Below are 27,253 nucleotides of genomic sequence, written 5' to 3'. Positions count from 1 at the left end.
GGCACCACATAAAAATATTTAAAATAAAGATGTTGTGTCCACCAAAAACTAAAAAATAAATATTAAAAACTCACTCTCTCTCTCTCTCTCTCTCTCTCTCTCTCTCTCTCTCTCTCTCTTTAAAAAAAAATGTAAAGACAGTTCTGCACAGTGATACACACATGTAATCCCAGCAGCTCAGGAGGCTGAAGCAGGAGGATCACAAGTTCAAAGCCAGACTCAGCAAAAGCAAGACGCTAAGCAACTCAGTGATACCTGTCTCCAAATAATGTAGAAAACAGGGATGGAGATGTCACTCTGTGTTCGAATGCCCCTAAGTTCAATCCCTGCTATCCAAAAAATAAAAATAAAAAAGTGCTGGTGATATAGCTCAGTGATAAACTGCCCCAATTTAATCCCCAGTACGCTAAAATAAAAACCAAGACAGCCATAGCTGGGACAAAATATATGAAAAATACAAAGAACTTGTACACAAACTGTATATAAAAACTCCAAACCCAACAATAAGAAAAATAAATCAATTTTTTTAAAAAATAGGCAAAAAGCAGCCAGGCCTGTTGATGCACACCTGTAATCTTAGCTACTTGGGAGACTGAAGCAAGAGGATCACAGGCTCAAGGACAGCCATGATAACTTAGTGAGACCCTTGTCTCAATTTGTTTTAAAGAACTAGGGATATACCTTTGTTTTTGCCTATCATGCTTACGCTGGAGGCACTAGGTTCATCCCATTAATGCAAAAGAAGTAGGGGGGTTAAAAGATATAAACAAGTACTTCATGTTATGATTCAGATATGAAGTGTCCACAAAAGTTAATGTGTGAGCCAATGCAAGAAAGTTTAGAGTGAAATGACTGGGATATAAGAGTCTTAATCAGTGCATTAATCCCCTGACAAGGATCAACAGAGTGGTGACTGTAGACAGGGTATGACAAGAGGAGGTAGGTCACTGGGGGATGTGTCTTATATTTTATCCTTGGTGAGAGAACTCTCTCTTTCCTTCCTGGTGCCAAGTTCCCAGTTGCTTTCCTCTATTACACACTGTAATCATGATGTTCTGCCTCACATCAGGCCCCAAGGAATGGAGTGGGCTGTCTATGGATTAAGAATTCTTGAACCGTGAGCCCTAAAATAAACTTTTCCTCCTTAAAATTGTTATTGTCTGGTCTTTTGGTCACAGCAGCAAAAAAGCTGACTAAAACACCTCAATAAAGAAGACACACAGATTGGCAATTATACACATAAAAAGATATCAACTGACAGTATCAGAAGGTATTGAGAATATGAAGCAACTGGAAATCTCATATATTGCTAGTGGGAACACAGAAGAGGACAGCCACTGTTCAGTTTGGCAGTTTCTTACAAAGCTAAACCTGTACTCACCATATAATCTAAAATTTCTACTATTTAGATATTCATGCCCCAGAATTCATGAAAAGATCTGCACAATAATGTTAGGAGTAGCTTTATTCATAATAGCCAAAATGTAAAAACAATGTGAATGTCCATCAACTGAAAAATGAACAGACAGCAATATATCCAAACAATGGAATATTATTTTGTAATAAGGATCAAACTACTGATAAATGAAATTACATGCATGAATCTTAAAAGCACTGGTTCATATGAAATCAGACTAACAAAAAGATTATATTCTATACAATTTAACTTAGAAGACATTCTAAATAAGGTGAAATACAGTCACAGAAAAAAAGATTAATGATTTTCAGAATTTGTGGGAAGGATATTAAGGAAGAAGGAAGTGATAGTAATATTCTGTATTTTTCGTGTGTCGGTGTTCATACAAATGTATACATTGCAAAAACTCCTTGAACTACCCACTTAACAAGGGAGAATTTTATTAATTATACCTTAATATACTTGACTTTAAAAAATAAAAGTAAGCTGGGCAAGGTGTTACATGCATAATCCCAGCAACTTGGGAGGTTGAAGCAAGAGGACTGCAAGTTTGAGGTCAGCCCTAAGCAACTTAGTAAGATCTTGTCTCTAAATAAATAAATAAATAAATAAATAAATAAATGGTCTGAGGATGTGACTCGCACCCCTGGAATTCCCTGTACCAATCAATCAATTAAAAAATGAATGAGTGCAATACACCCAAACCTCTACCTTTACAGATCTGTAAGTATAGATATATTAGAGCAAGAAAGTATAGTACCATATGACCATGAACATGATATAAAAATAGAATTAGATTTGAAGGCAAGCAATATATCTTATTCCAATTACATGACTACTCTTGGCTTTAGGCTTCCCTGCTATAAACAGAAGGGTTTACAACAGTTTCCTAAATCAGAATGTTCCTAAACATTCAGAATCTTCACAGTTATTCTGGGGGAAGGTTTCCAAGATCAAATTACTTGAGATATGGTACCCATAACGTGAATAACAATATAATTTAGCATATGAAAAGGCAAAGTATTCCTATATCTATTCAATATTTTCCTATTATTGTAAAACGCACTTCACTGAACATTGTTTTTCAACAAAATGTTGCTATAGTTTTCTCCAGTTCTAAGATTCTTTCATAAAACTTTTATAAGACTTATCTACCTAATTAAGTTCTGTGTAGACTGTACCCCACAATGAAAAACCTGCCTCAAATCACAAAGTCAAAAGCAAATTTCATATTTATCTTGATTACTATCTTAGAAATCCTGAGGTTTTTTTTTTTTAATCCTCTGAGTTTTCAATCAGGCTCTGCATTCCAATTCTCTTTAACTTAGGTATGGTTCACTACTATGTACTACCTGAAGATACACGATTGAATTACCTCTATTCTAAAAGCCCTTCCCAAATAACATAGCAGATTTTAAGAATTTGAGAGCAATACCAGGAATACAACAATTCCTAAGCAATTACTAAAAGTATAATAAACTGATTCAAGTCAGTGTAAAAATCTTACTATACAAAACCAGCATAAATTTGAAAGAGCATGCTTAGTTAAAAGAAAAAGGAGGAGCTGCTGGTTGTAGTTCAGTGGTAGAACACTTGCCTAGCACATGTGAGCCACTGAGTTTGATCCCCAGCACCATATAAACCTACATGAAGAAAATAAAGATATTGTGTCCATCTACAACTAAAGATATTTTTTAAAAAGAAAATGGAAACAAGATGGAAGGTTAGAGAAGATTTTAAAAGCCTGAAAATACTTTGTAAAGTCTGCTCTTCTGCTCTTCACATGTGACCACTAAAGAAGTATAACACACTAGAAAAATAACATTGAATATTATGGCTAAAAATATATATTGTTAGCAAAAATAAATGGATGGAAATTGTCTCAATTCAGTGCAATAAATTATGAAGTTTTAAGTGGTTTAAGGGAAAGTGCACATTGAAGAATTCTGGTGAGGTAAACAAAGTACCCTTTAAAGTGAAAAAAAAAATGTTAGCAATGTTACATCCAATTAAACCCAACCCAGTAATGTATTTGCCAACTAACTTCAGACTATAAAAAACTATTGCTAACGGTACAATTGAAAGTATCAAATTTCCCTTAATATGTCTTGTGAATGTTCTTTAACCAATGAATTTGCATAAATATCTTTTTTTTGGGGGGGGGTACTAGGGGGGATACTGAACCCTGGAGTGCATTCCCTCTAAACTACAATCCCAGTCCATTTTTTGTTTTGTGGTGGTGGGGAGGTTGTTTGTTTTTGTTTTGTTTTGTTTTATTTTGTTTTTGAGACAGGGTCTTACCAAGTTGCTCGGGCTGGCCTTATACTTTTGCTGCCCTCCTGCCTTAGCCTCCCAAGTCACTGGAATTATAGGTGTGCATTACCACACCTGATTTAAATAGTTTTATTTATTTTACTTATTTATTTGTTTTTTGGTACTGGGGATTTAATCCAGGATCACTTTACCAATAAGCCACATTTCTAGCCTTATTTATTTATTTGTTTGTTTTAGAATCAGGGTCTTGCTAAGTCACTGAAGCTGGCCTTGAACTCATAATCCTTCTGTCTCAACCCCCAGGGTTGCTGAGATTACAGGCATGCACCACCATGCCCAGCTGTGGTCTAAATATATTTTTAAATAATTTCTAACACTAACTTATTTAATGTCTGGAGGTAAATACATTCTTATAAACTTATTGTATATAATAGTATCTTTTTGTAAAAAAGTATTCTATTTTTTTTTCTTTATATCAGGCATTGAAACCTGTACACTTTACCAGTGGGCTACATCCCTAGTCCTTTTTAATTCTTATTTCCTGACAGGGTCTCAACTAAGTTGTCCAGGCTGAACTAAAACTTGTGATCTTCCTGCCTCAGTCTCTAGAGTAGCTGGCATTACAGTCATGCACCACCATGCCAGCTTAAAAAAAGTACTCTTATTTTTCAATCTGAAATTCAGTCCTTTAAAATTTTAATACATACTCTATAACACTATGCACTATAAAAACTATATAATTTTTGAAGAGGGAGAAAACAGAGAAACAGAATGGCAGTTCATCCAACACCTTGTTTGGCAAATGTGTTGTGAGAGCTAATCATATAAATGATTTTGTGCCTAAATCTCCTTGGGAACCACAACTAGTATTTCTTCAAAATGTTCTGGCCAGAGATGTCCCAATAGTAATTTGAATGGGAGATGTAAATTGAAGTAAAGTAGAATTGGGAAGAGTGACTTTTTTTCTTAATAAGACACATAAACATCATTACAAGTTTGGCAAACAGATATAAGCAGAATATACTTTTGTTTCCTTGTGAAAGCAATCAGAAGGGATAAGTTTTGGGAAACTTTTGGGAAAAGTAAAAACTTCTGGGAAATCCAGCACACAGACAATCACGGGGATAAAAACATCTGTACTATATTTTTTAAAAGAAATGTTTTTGCCAAGAAAGAAATGAAATGAAAAAAAGTCACCTTTTACCAAAAAAAAAAAAAAAACATGGTTATATTTTGTTTTAACTAAAAATGACTTAAAATCCAGACTAACAAACTCCTTAGGAACATAACCAGTTTATTTATACTTCAAATTTAATTTTTATAAACATTTTTGCCTTTCTAATAAGTTCAAGAAAGAATGAATCAAGAACATGTTTATAACTCAAGGGGATAATTACTCACCCACATTTGGAGGTTTCACATAATTTACAGGTAGTTCTGGAGGTCTGCCTCTATGTAGAGCTGCAAAAGCAGACCCATTCCATAGTGTACTCTTACAGTCTGTGTAAAAAGACTAAAAGTTAGTCAAGGAATACAGCAGTATTTTTCTTTTCCTTTGTGCCTCTGAGGCACATATCTGATTTCAATTTCATTTCTTGGAATATATGTTGCCCTATTAAAGCCACAACAAAATGATATTCATATATTTAAACATTTCTTAAACTAAATCATAACTAGTAAACACAATACCTTCACATAATAATCACAGGATATTGTATTTCTGCATTTCTTTCAAACTAAAACTTCTTTTATGTACATTTAAATCTTATGCAACTGTGTCACAGATGAAAAAAATTTGGTTTACATTTTTCTTCTTGATCTTTAGGCTTATACATGCCTACTCATGACATTGTATAAGCAAAGATCTGATCAAATCTTTGTACAAATTTTCCACAGAAAATTCAGGCACATTTACACGTTGTGCAAGCTCATATTATTGAGTACTTACAGGTTGTGCCATAAGAAGTAACACAGCATATCAGATGATTACTAACTATAAATAGTCATCATTTTTGTCTCTTATCTTTATGTTAAAAATTTGAAAAAAATCTAAATATTCCTAATAATTAGACTGAGAAATAAAAATATATGAGTACTCTTAAAAGCTTCCAAATTAACTCAATGAAAGAATTGCAATTATAAAATGAGATGCTTAAAATCTGCAACAGCCAAGTACAGTGGTGAATGACTGTAATCCCAGCAGGTTGGGAGGATGAAGCAGGAGGACCTCAAGTTCAAAGCCAGCTTCAACAACTTAGCAAAACTTAGGGAGATCCTGTCTCAACATAAAAAATAAAAAGTGGTGGAGGATATGGCTCAATGGTCAAGTGACCCTGGTACCAAAATAAAATAAAATCTGGCATCATTTATACAACTATCTCTTTTTAAAAATAATTATCTTTCAGTTGTAGTTGGACACAATACCTTTAATTTATTTATTTTTATGTGGTGCTAAGGATCAAACTCAGAGCCTTGCACGTGCTAGGCAAGCGCTCTACCGCTGAGCCACAACCATGTAACTATCTTAATGAAGTAGATCTTTAAAAACAGTATGCTAATAAAACAATACATACAAATAAACTGGTTGCTTGCCCAGAAGTATTTAATATTCTAAGAGTTATTCTTAATGCCCAATTTTACTTTTTTTTGGTACTAGGATTTAACCCAGGATTTGACTTTACCACTGAGCTACATCCCCAGTTCATTTTTATCTTATTTATTTATTTTAATTTTTAGAATAGGTCTTGCTAAGTTGTCAGGTTAGATTAAACTTGTGATCCACCTGCTTCAGCTTCCCATATCACTGGGCTCATAGGCATTCATCACCATGTCAGGCTAATTTCACATTTTTATATTAGAAAATTCCACTTTATATATGTTTTACATTTGGGGGTTCCATGTTGGAAAAAAGTCTATAAAAACTGAAAAGTAGCAAAATAGAGAAACCAGTATTTGACAGTCAGCAATGATTAATATTTTTGGTTTAAATATTTTCAATTATGAAAAATTTACATCTAATTTTCATTTATTTGTCATGAAATGAACAATAAGATTAGACTATATTATTAAGACTAATAAAGAGAAAAATATTTTAAAATAAGAAAATAATTTTTAAACATTTATACTATTGTAATCACAACAGTAGCCTTTGAGATTTCTATTTCAAAATTATAAAGGGGTTTTATATTCTTTTTTTTGAGAGGGTGTACTTTTCTTTTTCTTTTTTTAAATTTTTATTTGTTTTAATTAGTTATACATGACAGAAGAATGCATTTATATACTTTGATATATCATACATAGATGGAATATAATTTCTCATTTTTCTGAGTATACATAGTATACAATCATACTGGTCATACAGTCACATATATACATAAGGTAATAATGTCTGTTTCATTCTACTATGTTTCTTATCCCCATATCCCCTGCCTTCCCCTCCTTTCACTTCCCTCTACCTAATCTAAGGTAACAATATTCATTTTTTTTGCCTTTATACATGTACTTTTTTTGCATTACAATTCTTTATACACATATATACCACAGTTTTTGTATCTGTTTGTATATAAATTATGAAGACCTGAATTGGGTATCAACATACTTCATTTTATATTCTTTTTCTCTAATATTCAGATTGACACAAAGGGTTTCTTTATAGGCCTCTAAAAATTTACTTGTACACTAAGAAAGTAAAAACAATATGGACAAGATAACAAAATCTAGAAGAAAATGAGTATTTATCAAAAACAAGAGAACATTTTTTCTCTTTACTCCTTCCTCTAATAACAAAGTTCTAATGTATGAAAATCTTACCTTTGGCATCCCGTAACAGAGACTGCCGACCAACACCTAGTAATGTTTGTACCCCAGGAACACTCTGAGGGATCTCCTTATCTAGTAAGGGACCAATCCGCTCACAAATTTTAAGGAGGTAGTCTGGAGGAATGTGTGCATTGGCTGCCACCTAAAACAGAGAAATTAAACACAAGAGGAAAAACATAACATTTTTGGCTTACAAACATTAATTGAGTCTCTTACCATTTCCATCATGGAGCAGAGTATAGTTTTAAATATGAAATGAGTAAAATAAAATTTTAAACATTTAGTGCTTGAACTAAATTAAGAAAACAGCCACAAAATAAGCACATTTAAATGATATGACAGGGCTGGGGTTGTGGCTCAGTGGTAGAGCACTTGCCTAGCATGGGTGAGGCACTGGATTTGATCCTCAGCACCACATAAAAACAAATGAATAAAATAAATGTTAAATTCTTTTAAAAAAAAGAATGATATGACAACATTTAAATGAGATGGCACTCTAACTTACTTTATTTTTTTTACTTTAATATATCTGTATAAACTTATATGCTTAGCTGTTACTTTCACAAAATATGTGTTACAAAGCAGCAAAAGTATTCACGCCAAAGAAAAGCAATGTGTAAACACTGTTACTTGATTTACTCAGTACTGATAATGAACTTATCAAGAATTAGAAACGCTGGATTCTATACAAATGATAAGAACAAAAATGAAAGATATTACTTGCATCAAATCTCACCCAAGTCCCTTTATAATTAAGGTAACACATTTATACAATAAAGTAGAATTAGTTTTCCTATGTAAGTTCATTTGTTTCTAAAAGGGAATCTAATTAATGATTTTTATAAATACCACACTCTAGAAAAAGAATCCACGTAACAAACATGACTTGTAACTTAGACTCAATTTTTTTTTAATTGCAAGTAAATGTCAGAACATGTGCAAACACATAAAGTAGGAACTAATCAATAAAGAAACAATTTTAAAATCTAAGCTAATGCTCAAATCCTTGAAAGGTTTCATAAATACCTAATTATGAAAACAGTAAACAGAAAATAAGATTGTTAGCTACAAAGAGCATCCATACTCTCACGTTGACATAGGTCCACTTCTGGCTAGAATGCCATTTTTTTATATGTACTTCATATGTATATTGCAAAGGACATACATTAACAGGTCAAGAACAACAGTAAAACACAAAAGAAAAATTTTGTAAATCATCACTGGTGATCACTGGTGATCACTCTGAGAAAAGATATTTTGTCTTTTGTTCACTGCCATATTCCTAGTACTGAGAAAGTCCCTTGCATAAAGAATACATATTTGTTGAACAAATCAATGAATGAATGAATATCAAAGTAAAGTCTACCTATAATCAATGTTATAAGAATTTCTAGGGGAAAAATTTCAGTGCCTTTTTTGTCTTAGGAAATATAGGTTAAAGAACTAGAATATATGTATTCAGAATTCTGGGAATATAAGTGATTCTATTAAGATTATTATTTTTTGAAGTTATTTCCTTTTGTAAAATATCACTCATAAGCTCCTGAAGGAAAAAAAAATTACTCTACTAAAATAGATAGGGCACAAGCAACTATCATAAAGCTCAGAAGAATAGCAACGAGGTTACATCTACTAGTTTTAGCTTATGGGTTGAGACAAAGTATCAAACAAAATTTTTTAATTATTTCTCATAACTTAACACAATATAGGGCTTTTCCTATCATGTGCATACACATATAGTTAGTACTATTAAAATATATACAGTTTCTGAAGGGGGAAAACAGCTTTAAGGTACTGCATATTACTATTTATAACAGCTGTGCTTTTCCCAATACTGTCTTAGAAAAACCAGGCTTCTGATATCAGCCATTATTTTTTGATCAAGTAAATGCTATACCAGGGGCTTTATATAGGATGCTACTAGATATCTTTTATTGACAATTTTCTTTTTCTCATCCCCTGATCAACTCAACAGTTATATAAAACTTGTTATACAAAAGCTTAACTAAATACCATAGAAATACAACATATATAGCAATCTTTGTGTTTATGTGTGTGTGCACAGACTGGGGATCAAATACAGAAGCTTGTACATGCTAGGTGAGCACTGTAGCATTTGGCCATATCCTCAGTTTCTCTAATTAGAACTTTATTTGTATGATAAACCAGCAAATAAAGTTCACAAGTTTGATATTTACATGACAGAGAACTGTTGAATTTCTAAGCAGTCTCAAAAACAACTTTTCTGTAAAATCAATAAAAATGTCATTATTGGTAGTACTAAAGAAATACAGAGTCTACAAAAAGAATGGCAATAACAATATTTTGACTTTAAGCATACTAACTTCTCCTTAAATACTGGCATACTTCCAGACTTTATCAATGCAGTTCTTACAATGTTCCTTCCAAATCAAATTTGGGGTTTTAGAAGTGGTAGTTAATGTTTACTGGAATCCATTTATTTCTTAATAAAAATAGAGTTATTTTAAGATGATCTTTTCAGACATAAGAACTGTGTACAGAGTCTGGGATTCTATTGTGGCTTAGTGGGAGAGTGCTTGACTGGCACGGCTGAGGCACTGGATTCAATCCTCAGCACCAAATAAAAATAAATAAAACAAAGGTATTTTGTCCATCTACAACTAAAAATATTTTTAAAAAAGAACTGTGAACACTGAATAGTTACTTTTCAAAAATTTTTATAAGCCAGGCATGGTGGTGCATCCTATAATTCCTATGGCTCAAGAGGCTGAGGCAGGAGGACTGTGAGTTAAAAGCCAGCCTCAGGAACTTAGCAGCACTCTAAGCAACTCAACAAAACCCTGTATCTCAATAAAATATAAAAAAGGGCTGGGGATGTGGCTCAGTGGTTAAGGGCAAGTGAATTCAATCCCCAATTCCCCCCCCAAAAAAAGATTTTCTATAATTCTACATTAAAATATATATAAATGTAAAATAATATGTCACAAAATATAATTGTAAAAGTATGTACTTAAGTCAGGTAAGGTAGCACACATTAGTAATCCCAGTTACTTGGGAGACTGAGGCAGGTGGATCAGAAATTCAAGGCCCACCTCAGAAAATTAGCAAGGCTCTGTCTCAAATAAAAAAGAACTGGGGATATAGCTCACTCAGTCATAAAGCACCCCAGAGTTCAATCTCCAGTACAAAAAAAAAAAAAGTCTGTACTTAAAATATTCTTTCATGGCTTAATATTATAAACAACTCTTTTCAATTTTTTCAATTAAAGCTCAAACATCCTAATTTCAATCATTCAACTACATGTTTATCTTGGGAATATAATGGCTGACTAATAACTCTTCTCGAGTGTTTTGGGAACTTCTCTGAAAACAAAGTTTAAGAGTATAACACAAGTATTATTCTATAAAACAACTCCAATGCATTATAGAATATTTGAATTGGAAGGACATTTTGTATAATCAACCCAACTCCTCGTTACAGAGAAGTGAAGTGCTTTGTTTAAATGTCACAATGAATAGACAGGAATCTGGAACTCTGCCCACTCCTCTCTCTACCACTTATATTAACAGTTGAAAATTATAAAGTTGGAAACTGACAAAAAGGCTGCAAAAAGATGTAAACTATAAACCTGAATACATTGAAAGCAAAACTAAAAAATCCTAAATTATAAACCTTTTTGATAGAAGACTGGCTGACCTAGAGAGCAAACCTAATGACTGAATTCACTTCAGAATCATTTGGCAAGCGAGAAGACCTGAAATGCTAGATAATCCTGCATATCATAATTAGTTAAGAGAAATCCCGTTGAGCACTGAGTAAAGTGCTATATAGGTAGCTATCTTGGAAGGACAGTCCTACACCAAGAACTACATCTAAAATATAATTTTTCAAGTGGAAATGGTATAATTTTTTGAACCAAAGCTTTTAAAAATAATACAAACAAGTAACTCTTAAAAGTATAAGAAAAAAATTGTTTGTTTTTAACTAAGACTATGGCTACAGAGGTAAAATGAAGAAGCAAACAGGTATTGTATGCTTAAGGAAAATGAAACACTATCTGGTATTTTTAAATTAGTTTTACAAAGGAAGATGGAAGAGACATACAAAAGTTAGTCACATAATCTTAAAATCAATAGGGATAAAAAACAAAATAGATTTTGAAAAATAGGTTTAACTATATTAATAGAAGTATAGATAGAAGCAAGCTACTTTGAAATCTGTCAGGCTGGATTATTCAGGCTCTAAAATTTACTAGCTTTTACTGTTTTTCACAATGTGATATAGAAGACTTAGTTATGAATAATTCCAGCATCCCCAGTTTCTACTTATGTGACCCTGGGCAAAGTTACTTAGCCTCTCTGAATCTGAGCTTCCTCATTTATAAAAAAGGAAGCAGTGACAACTACCTCATATGATTTGGTTCAGACAAAAACAAAATCATTCACTTGCATTCATTCATTCACAATTGAAATGTAAGGGATGCAAGGAAAAGAAGATTCAACTGCTGCCCTAAGGGAACCCATAGTCCAAGTGAAGGAAACAAACTAGTAAATAGAAACAAATGAAAACTGCAAGGGCCCAGAGGTTAATACAGAGTGCTAAGGAAACGAAGTACAGTACCTAATATTGCCTGAAGGTAAGGGTTCATGTCCAATTTTACACTTGAAGGATAAGTGAAAATTCAAAAGACAGACAAAGAGTATGGACCAAGCATTCCAGGCAAAGAGAAATACAACCCCACCCAGTAAAACCCTTTGCACAGTGACTAACATATAATATCTTCTCGATGTTTAAGTATTTTCTGCTAATGTTATAAAAAATTACAAATTATGTCCTTCAGAGTACCATCTGATTTTGAAGGAAAAGAATACAAATGCTTGTACAAAAAAATTAAACAAAAAAATTAACCATAGTTTTGTTTCTTCTACATAATCTTCCAAAAAATTAAAATATCTAAATAGCCAGGCATAGTGGTGTACACCTATTCCTGCTACTCAGGAAGATAAGGTGGGAAAACCACTTGGGCCCATGATTTTGAGAACTGCCTGGGAAATAAAGGGAGACCCACTTCTCAAAAAAAAAAAATACACACACACACACACACACACACGTGTGTGTGTGTGTGTGTGTGTGTAAATGCCTACATTGTAATTTAAAGTGTTGTGTTTTAATATTTACCAAATTTGAAAGGAGAGAGTAAACCTAGGCAGAAATGGGGAAGGCAAGCAGGTCTTTCTCTAGTCAAACCACTGGTTACCAAGGTGGATTACAAAGTATTAATATTTCCCATGACCTTCTTTTGAAAATGTTAATTATTATCCATAAAATTACTTTTTATTTTTATTAATTTTAAGATTTACTCAGGGCCAGGTATGGGAGCCTGAAATTCCAGCAGCTCAGGATGTTGAGACAGAAGGATTGCTTTGAAGCCAGCCTCAGCAACTTAGGGAGAACCTGTCTCAAATTTAAAAAATAATAATAAAAAGGGCTGGGGAAGTAGCTCAATGGTAAAGTGCCCCTGGGTTCAATACCAAAAAACAAAGGTACACTCAGGAAGCCAGGGCCACCCTCCTAGGTTTAAGTATTCTCTAGGGTAAGGTACTTCTCAACAGAGTGCTAAAAGTATAACCCTGAGGGCAAATGAAATCAAGATTAGGACAGAGGAACTACCTAAATTCTAGAAGTTGCTCAGCAGAGAAAGGTCCAATGAAAGAACTCCTCAGCACCAGTTAACAGATTAAATAAATATAAAATATATGTATCATGAAATAAGGTATGGTGGCATACAATTGTAATTCCAGATACTCAGGAGGATGGCAAGTTCCAGACCAGTCTGGACAACTTAACAAAACTCTGTATTAAAATAAACTAAATGGCTGGGAATAAACCTCCACGTTTGCTTAATATGTGCAAGGCCCCAGGTTCAAAACCATATATGAATGTGTACGTGTATGTGTGTGTATGTGTATATATAAAAAATATATATATAAAATATATATGACTATGTGTTTATATATATCTACATTAATCTGATATTATATCTTTAAATAGGCATGTCCATATAATATATAGATATTACATCTATATACAGATATATATATATACACCCATAGTTATATACACATAAGTATAAACACACACACATACACACACACACATATACACACACACATATAAACATATGCACACATAAAAAATGCTTCTAAAAAGTTAAGAAAATTAAATAATAATTGAGGGCCAGCTAACTACCACCATGGTAGATACTCAGCAGCATAAGAAAACACCTTAAGCAAGATAACTTAAAATACAATAATTATAAATAATATATAGAAAATAAGTTCAATGAGAAGGGATGAGAATCTCTGAAATAAGATATCTGAAAGACTCACTCTACTTCCTAAGAGTGAATACTATATTCAATGAATTGTTTTTATGGCATACAATGTGAATAATACTAAATATCATTTGACATATGTTCTTTTTTTTTGGTACAGGGGATTGAACCTTGAGGTGCTTTATCACCAAGCTACATCCCCAGTCATTTTGAGTTTTTTTTTTATTTTGAGACAGTGTCTTACCAAGCACCCGAGGTTTACCTGGAACCTGCAATCCTCCTGTTTCAGTCTCCTAAGTCACTGAGAGCACAAGTGTGCACCACCACGCTGATCTAACTCATTTTTTTCTGCTGACACACACTTCAAAACACTAATTTGGCATTCAATTCTGAAGCTCATATTTTAAATACTCTTTTATATAGTATTGTTTTATATATCCTTTATATAATATTTGGAAAATTAGAAAAATACAAATTCTGGGGTTACAGTTGCCCAGATTTCCATGCATTGCCATCCAGCCACTCTGACCAAATTTTAAGAAGTGGCAACATAATAGTGCACACTTGTAATTAGGAGGCTGAAACAGGAAGATCACATGTTCAAGGCCAGCCCATGCAACTTAGGGATATCTTGTCTCAAAATGGGGTTGGGGGAGACTAGGAATGTACCTAAGTGGTAGAGCAAGAACATCACTGGGTTCAATCCTTGGTACCACAAAAAATGAAAACACACACAAACACACTGAAGCATTTCAATTTTGAGAACAATGATCACAGGAAAAAAATTTTGTAAGGCAAATTTACAGAATCCAAATTCTTACCTAACAACAGTTCTCTTTACTTTTATAATATCATCTCATTTGTACTGAGATAACAAATTTCCTAATCTCCAGAATTTTAATCACTGAAAGTGTGTTTCCTAGCCAAGCACAGTGGCACAAGCCTATGATACCAGCTATTCAGGAGGCTGAGTCAGGAAGATGACAAATTCAAGGCCAAGCTCAGAAAGTTAGCAAGACCCTTTCTCAAAATGTAAATAAACACACACATACATACATACATATATACAAAGGTCTGGGAAGTAGAGTAGTTTGGTAGTAGAATGCCTCTAGGTTCAATACCAGTAATACACACACACAAACACAAAGTGTTTTCTAGAACCCAAATGTGAAAAGCCAAGAATCAACCCATAAAAATAGTTACAGATAAAAAGTCTGGAGAGCAAAAGAGTCTATACCTGACTCAGTAAGTCAGGAGTTAGGAATCCTGGTTTCCACATATTAATTGTTCTCTGCCATAAAACCTATAAGCATCATATGCACGCTATGCTGCACTGGGCTTAAGCAGCACATGGATTTTGGTTTCTCATGAAAAATTCTGTTCTTCCAAACTATGGCTGTGTGTCCAAATGGCAGTTAATAAATCACACATACGTAAATTTCTTCAATACTAAGATATGCGTGACTATGCTAGTAGAACTGAAGTGTCATTCAGTTATAATAGACAATTCAAACTATTAACTAGTGATTGGAGAAAAACAGCTAGGTTAGGTAAGGAAAGAATACAGGTACGTCAGGAATTCAAATAATGTTTTAAATTAGTTGGTGAGAATCAATTGATACAATGTGAAAACACTTTTAAACTCGAATGTTTTATATGCAGATGCAAATTCTAGTAACATTTATCATCATAGATGCATGTATTCTTTTAAAGATATTAATGAACTTATAATCTTGAAAGATTTTTTTAAATACCATTAAATTACTTCAAGTCTTTTGCATATAAAATGAAGGTAGTACAATCTATGTCACTCCAAATGTAAGCACTAATTAGTGCTTTCAATTTTATAGATAAAAATCTTGAACAAATGTAAAAATATGTAACATACCTGAAGATAATTATATCTTTGGCTAAGTCTTATGATGGGAAGACTCTTAAAATGGCTCAAAAATATTAAGCCATGTCTTATTAAAAGTTTCTAAACCATAATTTCAATATATAAAATTTAATATTAACAAAAACTATTTAAAGATACACAACACACACAGAGACAGACACATCCTTGATGCCAACAATTCACCAGGATCACCAAAAATGAAAGGACATTTGCAATTATTTAAATTATAACTTTAAGATAAATTGCAAGCAGCAAATCTATTATCAATAACAGCCAACTAGAAAACAGAAAATAAGGAAAAATGCCCAAATCAAACTTCAGACACAATCACAATTTCAAAACTCTCCACCATTACTTAAAATTCTGGAAAACTAATTTAGATTGCTTTCTTTTGAATGCCATATTCACAAAACTTAGTTCAATATGAACTTGCAAACATTTCATGTACAGACTCATTTTTTTAAAGGTACTTCTGATCTAGATATGTCAATACATACCTACTGGTAACTTTAACAAAAAATTACCTTCCCTTTTATTCCAAATTAGGAGTAAAAAATGCATCAAATGAATTTTTTAAAAAGTGGGGGGGGGTCCCCCTGGGAGAGATAATAGTAAAAGTAGTAATTTAGTGTTAAAGATGCAAAATTTATCCTTTCCTTAATAGTTTTCTGGATTAATCAAGCTAAGACTGCAATGAATTCAAAGTATATAATATGAACAAACAGGCAGGGTTTTTGTTTTATATATGAAGTACATAAAGTTATACAATTCTGATCAAATGTTGATATCCCTGTTTACAATCTTTCACCACTTCATTATGAATTTTTATTCTTTCATTTTCATACCCAAGTATTCCTTAAGTTTGAAGTATTGCTATATAATTTAATGAGCCATATATATCAAAATTATGCTATTTATTAATACTGAGCCCTAAATTTCAATACAAAACATGTAGCTAAATCAAAGACCACACTCTATAAATTCATTGCTCTAATAACAGCACTTTTAAAAATATTTACCAAGAAAAAATAATCCATCTTTTGCACAATTAAGCCACTCAAATTTAGAGGTCAGATATGTACTAATTTTAATCTACAACTGATGAATCTAGCAATTAATAATGCACACACACACAGTTCTTAGCCACTGTACTTCTGTTCCTTCTGTTCAAATTCTCACTCAACCCTGCCCCTTATTTCTTTACAAAGAAATTCACAGGTAGAGAACAGATTTAAGACAGAATATCAAAAAGTAATATCCCGTGAAAATATGCATCTAAGTATGACAAAATATCTAAAAGCATGATATACAAATTACATGAAACACAAAAAGTATACATAATGTTCAAATAATAATAGCAAAATTATCTGTGTATATAAATTTTTAACAATGTATAAGGAGAGTAGGTGTGGTAAAGGACACATATAATTGTAGCTACTAGGGAAGTTGAGGTAGGAGTACTACAAGTTCCAGGTCAGCCTAGACAAACTGTCTCAAATGAAAAAAGGGCTAGAGATGTATCTCAGTGCTTTCCTAGCATGTATGAGGCCCCAGGTTCAATGCCTAGTACCGAAAAAACCAATGTATAAAGAAGGGCTGGTAGAGTAGCTCAAATGGTAGAACACTTGCTTAGCTTGTGCAAGGTCCTAGCAATCAATCCCTAACACAGAAAAAAAAGCATAAGGAAATATTAAAATAAAAAAGAATCAGTAAATAAAAAATACAAAATTTAAAAAAAATCAAGGTTAAAGTATATCCTTTATAAATGGGTTAACAAGAATTCAAAATAATTGGTTAAAGGTTAAGCCTCACTCATAATAAAAATAAGGTCATTTAAATCAACTAGGGTCCATTATCACCTATTAAAGCCACCAAAAGACTAAAAAATCATAATGAAAACTCACATTAAGTTGCTAGAAGTGGACATTAAAAATTAGTACAGTTACAGTCTTCTGTAGATTAATCTTATAACATATGACAAAAGCATTTTAAACTGATAAGCCCCTTGACCTGATAAATCTACTTTAAAGTCTAAGAAAATAACTCAAGGGAAGCAGGGTGCAGAAAAAATACACCTAGCCAGGAAAAAACATAAGTGAAAAAGTAGAAGCAACAAATGCTCAACTGGAAGATGGGATCAAAATATAATATCTTAAATACAACTGAATTTTCTCTTACCATTAAAAAATGATGACTATTTAATTACACAGGTTAAGTATGTGCAAAAAATATAAAGCATAAAATATACAGAGAAATATAAAGCATGAAATGAACATTGGTTACAGTTTTGTAAAACTTTGCCTTTACAATATAAACAAAAGGAAATATCTAGTAAGCTGACTTTTTTACTTAAATATCCCATCAAGTTAATTTTTAAAAAAAGTCTTTTTAAGTCTCCTTTTCCACTTGCTTAAAAAAGACTAACCTGTATACACATACAGACTGTAAGAGGCACAAAGGTAAAGAAAAACATTTTCAATATACTTCAACTTTAAAACTGTTTTTAAAGCAGTATTGGTAATTATATGTTAAAACATATATTAGTAGGCACTGTTGTTTTTGCCTTTTGATGGACAGGCATAACTTAAGTCCAACAAAGAGCCTGACTATAAATAACCTGGTAATACATAGTTTTTCAAAAATAATTTTATACTGCTGAGAAATTATTACCATTAATAGTACAGATGTCTAGTTTACCCTTGTAATGATTCTTATATCACCTTTGGTAATTTGCAAAATAAAAAAAAAATGTTTAATGAGTAGATTGTATAATAATTAATAACATGAACTCACTTGCAAAACAATACAAAGAAATATCAAAATAAAAAGTAATTTAATATTGTTCTATTAAAAGCATATTTTAAACCATCTTGTTTATATTTAATGCTCCAACTTTCTTTAACTTTGCCTGATTTTCCTCATTTGGATCTTATTTGATGGAAAGATAGCTGAATTTAGATTTCAGTAACAGCACCCCTTTCTTGATTCATTACCTTACAATTCACTATGCCTATGATTAATACAAAAATCCTCTTTAAAATAAAAAGGACCATGTTTTTGTGTCAATGCTGAGCAGAAGGTACATTTACAGTAGGTACTGTATTTGTAGGAGATACAACAGTCGATTCAATGCCTTTGGTCCTTTAATAGAGTATATTTTTAAATATGCCCATTGTTATCTCCTTGCAATCCCAAAATCATATTTCACCAATTCTCAAAAAGGTCATAACCACAGTTTTTATTTCGTGAAAATGCATCTGTATAAATGTGATTTACTGAAGATTTAATGAGCTATTTTCTATGATCTGAGATATACAACGATATGCTTTTTATTCGGTAGCCTATTATCTAAAACCGGCAAATTTTGGAATCACTCGATGTTCCTTATTATTTTTAATTGTGTCGTTTCTCCTAGTCCGGGGTCCGTCAACTCCCCTTCTGAGCCCCTTCTCCCCCCTCAAAAAAAAAAAAAAGACCAAGCCTGGCCTCAGTTCCCGTATTTCAAGCCAGGACCAACCAGAAACCAGTTTTCTTCCACTAATCCGGAACTCCGGGCTGTTACCAACGCTGTCATTGGCTAGCGTCAGTCCTTGGTACGTGCCCCAAGATAACCCCCTGGTTTCTCTCCCTTTTCCCCCTACAATGGGCCTTCCCTGATGTTTGTAACATTCATAATCCACAACAGGGCATCTCTAATAATCAACTCACATTCTTCAAAGTTTTGGGGTAGAAACAAGCGAGGCTGAAGGGAAGGCTAGGTACCCTTTTCTCCGACTCGCGGGGGAGGGGGAAGGGGCAGTCGTCCTTAGGCTAGGCAACAAGCTCTGGAGCGCCTAAGGATGAGGGGTCAGGGGAGGGTTGGGGGTACAAGGTGGGGAGGGAGTGGAGAAAGAGTTGGATTAAGTTGAAATGAAAACTTTACTCACCAGATCCTCGAAGCTTCTTCGGTGCTCTTTCCCCTCCCAGTCTAAGCGGCGCGGAATCAGCTGGGGGCCGGAGGAAAAGAAAGGGGGAGGGGGGGCAAACGATGAAGGCGAAGCCTCCACTCCCCATCAATTGGACCCAGCTCCTCGACCCTTGGTGTCTTTATTTCTCTTGTCCCAGTAGCTACTACCTCAAAGGTGGACGGGTGTGTGTGTGGAGGGGTGGGGGGAAGGCCGAGGGGTGGTATATCCTGTAAAACCGACTCCCAAAGACATAAAGAGGGGGCGAGTTAAGACCCCAACATCGGCCACCCCCTTTGAGAGAAGAAACCGGTTCACCCTTGTGATAACAGCTATGGGTGCCCATATAGAAGCCTCCCTGCTGGCGCCTGCCCTCCGCCTAGGACTTGCCCTCCCCTTCCTACAGTCTCACCCCAACCCTCCCCACCCCTTCCCGAAGGGGCTCCTTACCTGATGCTCCTCGAGCTCCTGCACTAGCACCTGAGCAAAAGGGAAACACGGATATGAGGAGCAGCTCAAATCACCAACCCATTCCTCCTTTTCCACTTAGAACCCAGCCACTGACGGTAGGACTAGTCAAGGCCGGCCTTTCCCTCACCCTCAACGCAACTGCTCTCACCCCGCTGCCTCAATTTCCCCCACAAGAACCATTCCCCACGACTCCCGGATCATCTTCTCCCTCTCACCTGAGCGGATTTGTTGCAGGGTCCGGACTGCAAGAACCTAGCGATCAGGTAATACAGCTCTGAGGAAGAGGGGGGGGAAAAGAGGTTGAGAGGAAGGTAAAGAAGAGAAATAGAAGCTTTTTCAAAAGAAACTGACAGCCAACGCGCTAAGCCCCCATCCCCTTAGCCTCTGGACACAGCTACCCACCGGCTTCGATCTGAGTAGGTGCCGCCGCCATCCTTTTCCCGAGGGGGTTTGGGGGGCTCGCTTCGGAGGGGTTGGCGGGGGCGGGTGGGGGCGCTGCCTCTATTGTGGTGAAGCCCCCATGCCCGGGAGTCCCGCCGCTTCCGCCGCACTCCTCGTCCCAGTTTCGGTCTCTCTCGAATTCATCGCATCACGTTTCGACCCATAGATATTCTAGCCCAAGAGCTGAGGAGGCGGAGGAGGAAGGAGAGGGAGAGAGAAGAGGAGGGAGGAGCCGAAGTCGCGGAGGGGTGGGCGGGGGCAAAGGGGGTGGAGAGAGGGGAGGGTAAAAACGTTGAAACAAGCCTGCAGCACTCGCTGGTCGCCGCCAGAGGCACTAACGCAAACGCCTGACTTTAGCTCTTCCAGAGGACTGAGGGTTGCCTAGCTACGGGCTCTAGAAAGGAGAAGGAGGTGCTAACTGACAACCGACGCTCTGGCAACCGCCGTAGAACTCTGTGGTGGCGTTGGCGTCCGCGAGCTCTGGACTCGCTTGCCATTCCTGTGAGGGCAGTTGGGCCCTTTCCGGCAGAGAATTCTTCCTGCTTGGGTGGTGAAGAACTTGTGGGGGGCTGCCTAGACTCAGTTGCCTTCATGGGGCACCTAAGCGGTTTTGTTTTTCTCCCTCCCCCACCAACAGGAGGCTAGCCCATAAGGGGCATTATGATTGAGAGAAGAAAACATGATTTTTGTACCAATTGAAAATGTTGTACTTACCGGTCCCAGTGTGGTGCTAAAATTGTTACAAGACTACTTAAAATGTCCCCCGATTCTGAAAAAGATTGCTTGAGAAATTTTCTGTCAGCCATGAAGCATTTTACCCCTTCTGAAAGTTTAACATAAGCTATATCTGTCCCATTCCTATTGGATAGTTTTTATCGTGTTTTCAAACATTATCCGACTACTTAAGGATTTTTTTTTTTTTTAAGTATGGCCTGGTTATGGAAATCTGTATATTCAAGGTAGTTTTCCACAGATTTGGGACTGCGTTTGTTATTTAATATGAAACCCCCACTCTTAGTACACACTGTCTTTTGATCAAAGTGTTTGTGTAATAATTGACACAGACAGTAAACTAGGTCTCTCTGTTCCTACTTATATCCTGTTCCCACCCCACCTTTAACATAATTAATAAAAGCTGAACCCGATGAGGCTAGAAATGTTGTTGAGTTGTGTATATTACGTTGAAATATCCAAATTTGAAATTTCACCTAAGTTTAGGGTGTTATTAGGAATTTGATTTCCTCACTTATAATTCAGGCATTGACCACAGTGGGTCTAGAATTCCATTAAATTGACGAGAACTTTATCCAAATTGACTAGCTTGCTCCTGTAAGTGCCTTCTCTCTCTCCCCTCCCTCTCCCCCTCCCTCTCCCCAGCTCCCTCCCTCTCCCCCCATCCACCCCGCCATTTTTTTCCTCAGCAATAAATATATGGTAATTTTAAATTGATGGATTTATCTTTGCTTTGCTATGGTACTTGACAAAACAAACACCATTAACAAAAAATTAGATAATGAAAAGATATAAGATCTAGACAAATCGTTACAAGTGATTTAGCAAAATACCTGAGTGAATAATTTTATCATTCAAGTATAATATTTTATCAAACCGCTACAATGTACTAAGTACTTTACATTCTTTTACCTCATTTAATCTTTACAGTGACCCTAGGAGTAGGTTAGAAAATTACTCTATTATACAGATAATAAAAATGACTTTATGACTTTGGACCCCTAACATTCTGTGAACCTTATTCCTCACCTGTGAAGTGTGAGTAATGAATAGTATTTTCCATGCTTCATAAGAATTTTTGTAAAAGTCATGTGAGAATATGTTTATGTTCAATTTCAAAATTTATGTGGCACTGTTGTTTCAACAATTACTTCTGTATAAGTAGAGAAAAGAGAGAAAAAGCATACAATAATTAGAACAGAAATTTAAGGTGAAGAATAATAACAGAAAATTTGAGTAAGGAGGTATTATCTAGTAAGGACTAAAAAGAACTCCAGAGAATATAGACTACAAGATATATAGTAGACATAGGAGATAAAATGGATATAGCCAGTACCACCTAGAACTTATATAGAACACCCTCCACCCCAGCTCTACAACCAGAGCTAAGCTTCAGATTTTGTTGAAGTTGCAGCTGACAGGCTTGCTCACCCAATGGCAGGAAAAATGCTGTGATGCCTTGCAGGCAGAAATTGCTAACACTCCAAACTCTGAAAATTACTGAAATTTGTCCCACTGGAACTTGCTAGAAACTCATCCTCTAGAATCAATCTTCTAGGGCTCCTGAGAAAGACATTCACAGGGAAGTCTCACCAGAGGCACTTTACTACAAAACCAACCAGAGAGAGGATACCAGGGGAAGTTGCTTGTTCCTGCTGAAACTGCATCACAGAAGCCAGACCAAAAAAAAAAAAAAAGAGGTTGTACATCTTTAAGGAGCAGACTATCCATTGAGCACAGAAGCAGAAAGCAAAATCTCCTGCACTATCTTTCCAGCATCTTTTACTGATAAAGTGTTGATGCCAGATAACAAAAGAAAAAAATATTTAAATGATCCAGATGCTTTATCACAGAGAAGTGAGGGTGAATTTGGAGATGATAAGCAACTAGTTGATGAAAATGGCACAAATTATATGCTGTTCTCTTGGCTGTAATGAAAAACATAAAGAAGTTATTGGAATGTGTATGTTCACTGAAAATGCATTTGTCTATTGTTCAGAATTAATGCTAATTAATTGGAGCTAATACTTTAAAGGTTTTATAACATTTTGAATCAATAGTTTTAACTGTGGGACCAAAGTTTTAATTGGGAAGAGAGTGAAAACTTCATAAAACTATAGCCAAAACATGGATTTACAAAGAAAATATTCTAGAATGTTTACTAGGTAGGTGTATTAGTTTCCTAGGGCTGCCATAAATCATTATGAACTGGATGGCTTCTAACAACAGAAATTTGTTCTCCCACAGTTGTGGAGGCCCAAAATCCAAAATAAGAGCCATGCTACCTCTGAAAGCTCTCAATGATAATCCATCTTTGACTCTTCCAGCTTCTGGTGACTCCTAGCAGTTGGCAGTTTTTATTGTTTCCTAATCTCAGCTTCTTTAAGAAAACTAAATTGTATAGAATAATTTAAAAACGCATACATTGTAATGTTAATATTTTAAACATACTTCTTAGGTTTAAAATGCTTAACAATAATAGGAAAAGGGGGACAAGGGAGTAGGACTGTTTAAAAGTAACATTTGTATAACTCATAAGAACTAAGTTAATGTGAGATTAAAGTATATTCTGAAAAGCTAAGAGTTATATAGTATGCACAAAAGCAACTACTAAAAAAAGCCCAGAAAATATAGTGAAACTATCATTATAAGTTGCACTGCAAAATACTTAATGCAAAAGAAAGCAAGAAAGGAGAAATAGAACAAAAATACATGAGATATACAGAAAACAGAATTGAAATGGGAAATGTAAACTCATCTATATTAATAGTAACATTACATGTGAGTGGAAACATACCACGTCCACCTGACAGCATGAGTTTTGTGGACAAGCTCGCAAATGAAATTGATGAAAATGAAAATACAAACAACCATCTAAAGTCTCTGGAAATTGTCCTAATGACATAAAGCAAATGAAAAAAATATTATTCAAGAAAATGTAAAATTCTTAAGAACTGATAAAGTCTGTGGTACTTGAACCAAGACTCAATCTGTCCCAAGCCTGCTCTCCCAAGCCCAGTGTAAAGGGAAATTTGGCTCCCAACCAAAATAGGCAAGAATGGAGGACACCTAATTCCCTGGTGGAGGGTAACTCCCTTCCTGGAAGGGGCAGGACAATAGCATTTCTAATGTTTCCCCTGATTCCTTGTTATTGAGGCTAAATGCTTCTCCAGTGTAGACACTAGGTGGTGGTTACCTTCTACTCAGCTGTATACATTGCACAAAACTACATGTTGGATGTGGCGCCACCGAGCCTCAAATGCCAGGGACTTTAATTGAAGAGCAATAGTCATGATAAAGAGAAGCAAGCCAAATGACCTAGGGCTACTTCCCACTTCCTCTTGCAAACAGGCATTTTTTAAAGTAGGAATATCAAAGAGAAATCAGCTGTGTCCCAGCCCATATTACCAGATTTGTGCCTCAGAGATTTTGCTCTAGGGAAAATGCAGACCTTAGAAGAGCAAGCTCCAAATTTGTGCTCAAAGGAAATGACTTTATTTGCAACCCAGTGTGGAGAAATTCAAGCCTATGAATGCTTTAGAAAACAAAGATGGTTGTGATAAAAGGCAGCTGGGAGGAAATTGATTGATTCATTGGAGTCTTAGGCTAAACTGTAGGCCAGCTAATTTGCTAGAAACAGAGGAAAAGGACACCTGGGAAGAGCCCTCCAGGAGCCAGACCAAATCTCAAAACATTGACCTAGAGAAATATCCTTTCAAAGGAACCCAAATTTGACTGGCTCTGTCTGAAGCAATTTATCCCCCAGGGCACTGTTGGAGACAATAGGGCAATCAATCAGCAGACAACTAGTGGTAGTGGGGTTTAAAAGCTGAAAATGGTCAGAGGAAAAAATCCCCCAAAACAAAGAGAGCCCTGACACAAACCAGTATGGTTCAAGGATGATTATGTGCATACTCAAGACTGCACCCACTGAGGAGCAACATCAGTGGCTTTACACAATGAATTAACAAGCACATAACAATAAAAAGACCAGGAGTAGCTGGAACTAGTACTTAAGGCTGCTACAATATATTTTCTAAAGTACCCAGTTTCCAATAAAAAATTATGAGACATGACAAGAAACAGGGAAGTATAAACCATATGCTAGAAACAAGCAAGGAGCAGAAACTGCCTGTGAAAATGAGCACATCAGATTTAATTAATTAAGTCTTCAAAGTAGCCATTATAAATGTGTTCCAAGAAATAAAGAAGACTGATTAAATAAAATAAAGGTGATGACAACTTCCACTAAAAAATGAATATAAAAAAAGGTAAAGGAAGGTGGGCGTAGAATCCCATCAGCTGGGGAGGCTGAGACAATCATGAGTTCAAAGCCAGCCTCAGCAAAAACGAAGTGCTAAGCAACTCAGTGATACTCCGTTTTTAAATAAAATACAAAATAGGGCTGGGGATGTGGCTCAGTGGCCAAGTTCCCCTGAGTTCAATCCCCAGTACCAAAAAAATAACAAAATATAAATAAAAAAATGGAAAGGCAGGGGCCATGGCACACACCTCTAATCAATCCCAGCAACTCTGGAGGCTGAGGCAGGAGGATCATGAGTTAGAGGTCATCTTAAGCAATTTAGTGGGACCCTATCTCAAAATAAAAATTCACGGGGGTGTGTCTCAGTGGTAGAGTGCCTCTGAGTTCATCTGAAAGAATTCCTCCACGCAAGACACTTCGCCAGGAGAGTTCCACTTTATTACTAAAGGCTGTGGGAGAGATGGCAGGGCTTAGGTAAATGACGGGTCACTCATTTATTGGTAAGTTCCTCCAGATGTCAGTTCCGGAGCCCACGAAATTAGTTCTTATTGGGGCTAAGGTTTCCTGCCAGCGAGATTTGAAATTGGTGCCAGCGGGAGTTTTTGGCGCCGGCAGGAAAAGGAGAGTCAGGAAGAGAAGCTCCTCAGGCGCCATGTTGGTTTTTTTTTTTTGGGGGGGGGGGGTGTAGCTGCCATTATACCTTTTCCCAACACAATCCTCAATACCAAAAAAAGAAAAAGAAATAATAAAAAGTGTTTACAAATTGGTCATTAAATTGATATAGATTATGAACTCTGAAAAACAGAAAAAAGTGGTGAAATACGAAAAAGAAAAAATGAAGTGAGCTTTAGAGAAATGTGGGTCAACATTAAATATACTAATATATATGTTATTTAGAAGTCTTAGAAGGAAGAGCAAGAAGGAAGCAGAAAAAGAATTATTCAAAGAAGTAATGTCTGAAACCTTTCTAAATTTGTTGAAAAACCATAAACCTATATAATACAGGAAGCTCAGTGAACTGCAAGTAGGATAAATGCAGAGACCCATAAAACATAATACTATATTAAAATGCTGAAAGTCAAAGAAAATTTGAAAGCAGCAAGAAAAAAGTGACTCCTAACTTTTAGGGAAACATTACAGCTGAATTCCCATCAAAAACTATGGAGAACAGAAGGCAGTAGGGTGACATATTTAATGTGACCAAAGAATGAACACATCAAACAAAAATGTTATTTTCAGCAAAGATAACTTCAAAAATGGAAGTGAGGATGTCCAGTGTAGTGGCACAAACTGGTAATCCCAGCAGCTTGGAAGACTGAGGCAGGAGGATCACAAGTTCTTAACCAGTCTCAGCAATTTAGCAAGGCCCTAAGGAACTTAGTGAGATCCTAAGTGAAACCCTGACTCAAAATAAATAAATAAATAAATAAATAAATAAATAAATAAATAAATAAGGGCTAGGGATGTCGTTCAATGATAAAGCACCCCTGTATTAAATCCACAGTAACCCCCAAAATGGAGATGAAAAAAGACATTCCTAGATAAATAAAAACTGAAAATGATTTTTTTTGCTACCAGAATCATAGGAAATACTAGAGGAAATTACTCTTTGAGCTGGAAACAACTGAATTCAGAAGGTTCAGTGCTGCCTGATTATCCATAAGAGATACATTTCAAG

The 27,253-nt window shown here is 35.3% G+C and overlaps 1 protein-coding gene across 1 annotated transcript in view; it reads right to left on the bottom strand.

The window, feature by feature from the left end:
• The window catches only part of Brwd3 (bromodomain and WD repeat domain containing 3), a 118,423-nt gene extending 97,805 nt beyond the window's left edge, over positions 1 to 20,618 (bottom strand). Inside the window, exons 1-6 of the mRNA XM_026414526.2 lie at positions 20,541 to 20,618; positions 20,354 to 20,412; positions 20,118 to 20,147; positions 19,650 to 19,709; positions 7,502 to 7,652; positions 5,093 to 5,191 (exon numbers count right to left, since the gene is read on the bottom strand). Of these exons, the coding sequence (XP_026270311.1) occupies positions 5,093 to 5,191; positions 7,502 to 7,652; positions 19,650 to 19,709; positions 20,118 to 20,147; positions 20,354 to 20,412; positions 20,541 to 20,571 (430 nt within the window). The 5' untranslated portion in view covers positions 20,572 to 20,618. The remainder of the gene's footprint in view (positions 1 to 5,092; positions 5,192 to 7,501; positions 7,653 to 19,649; positions 19,710 to 20,117; positions 20,148 to 20,353; positions 20,413 to 20,540) is intronic.
• Between the last annotated feature and the right edge of the window lie 6,635 nt (positions 20,619 to 27,253).

This window comes from Urocitellus parryii, chromosome X (assembly GCF_045843805.1).
Source record: "Urocitellus parryii isolate mUroPar1 chromosome X, mUroPar1.hap1, whole genome shotgun sequence".
In the NCBI taxonomy this organism is placed as follows: domain Eukaryota; kingdom Metazoa; phylum Chordata; class Mammalia; order Rodentia; family Sciuridae; genus Urocitellus; species Urocitellus parryii.
This window is presented reverse-complemented; position numbering and strand designations above follow the sequence as displayed.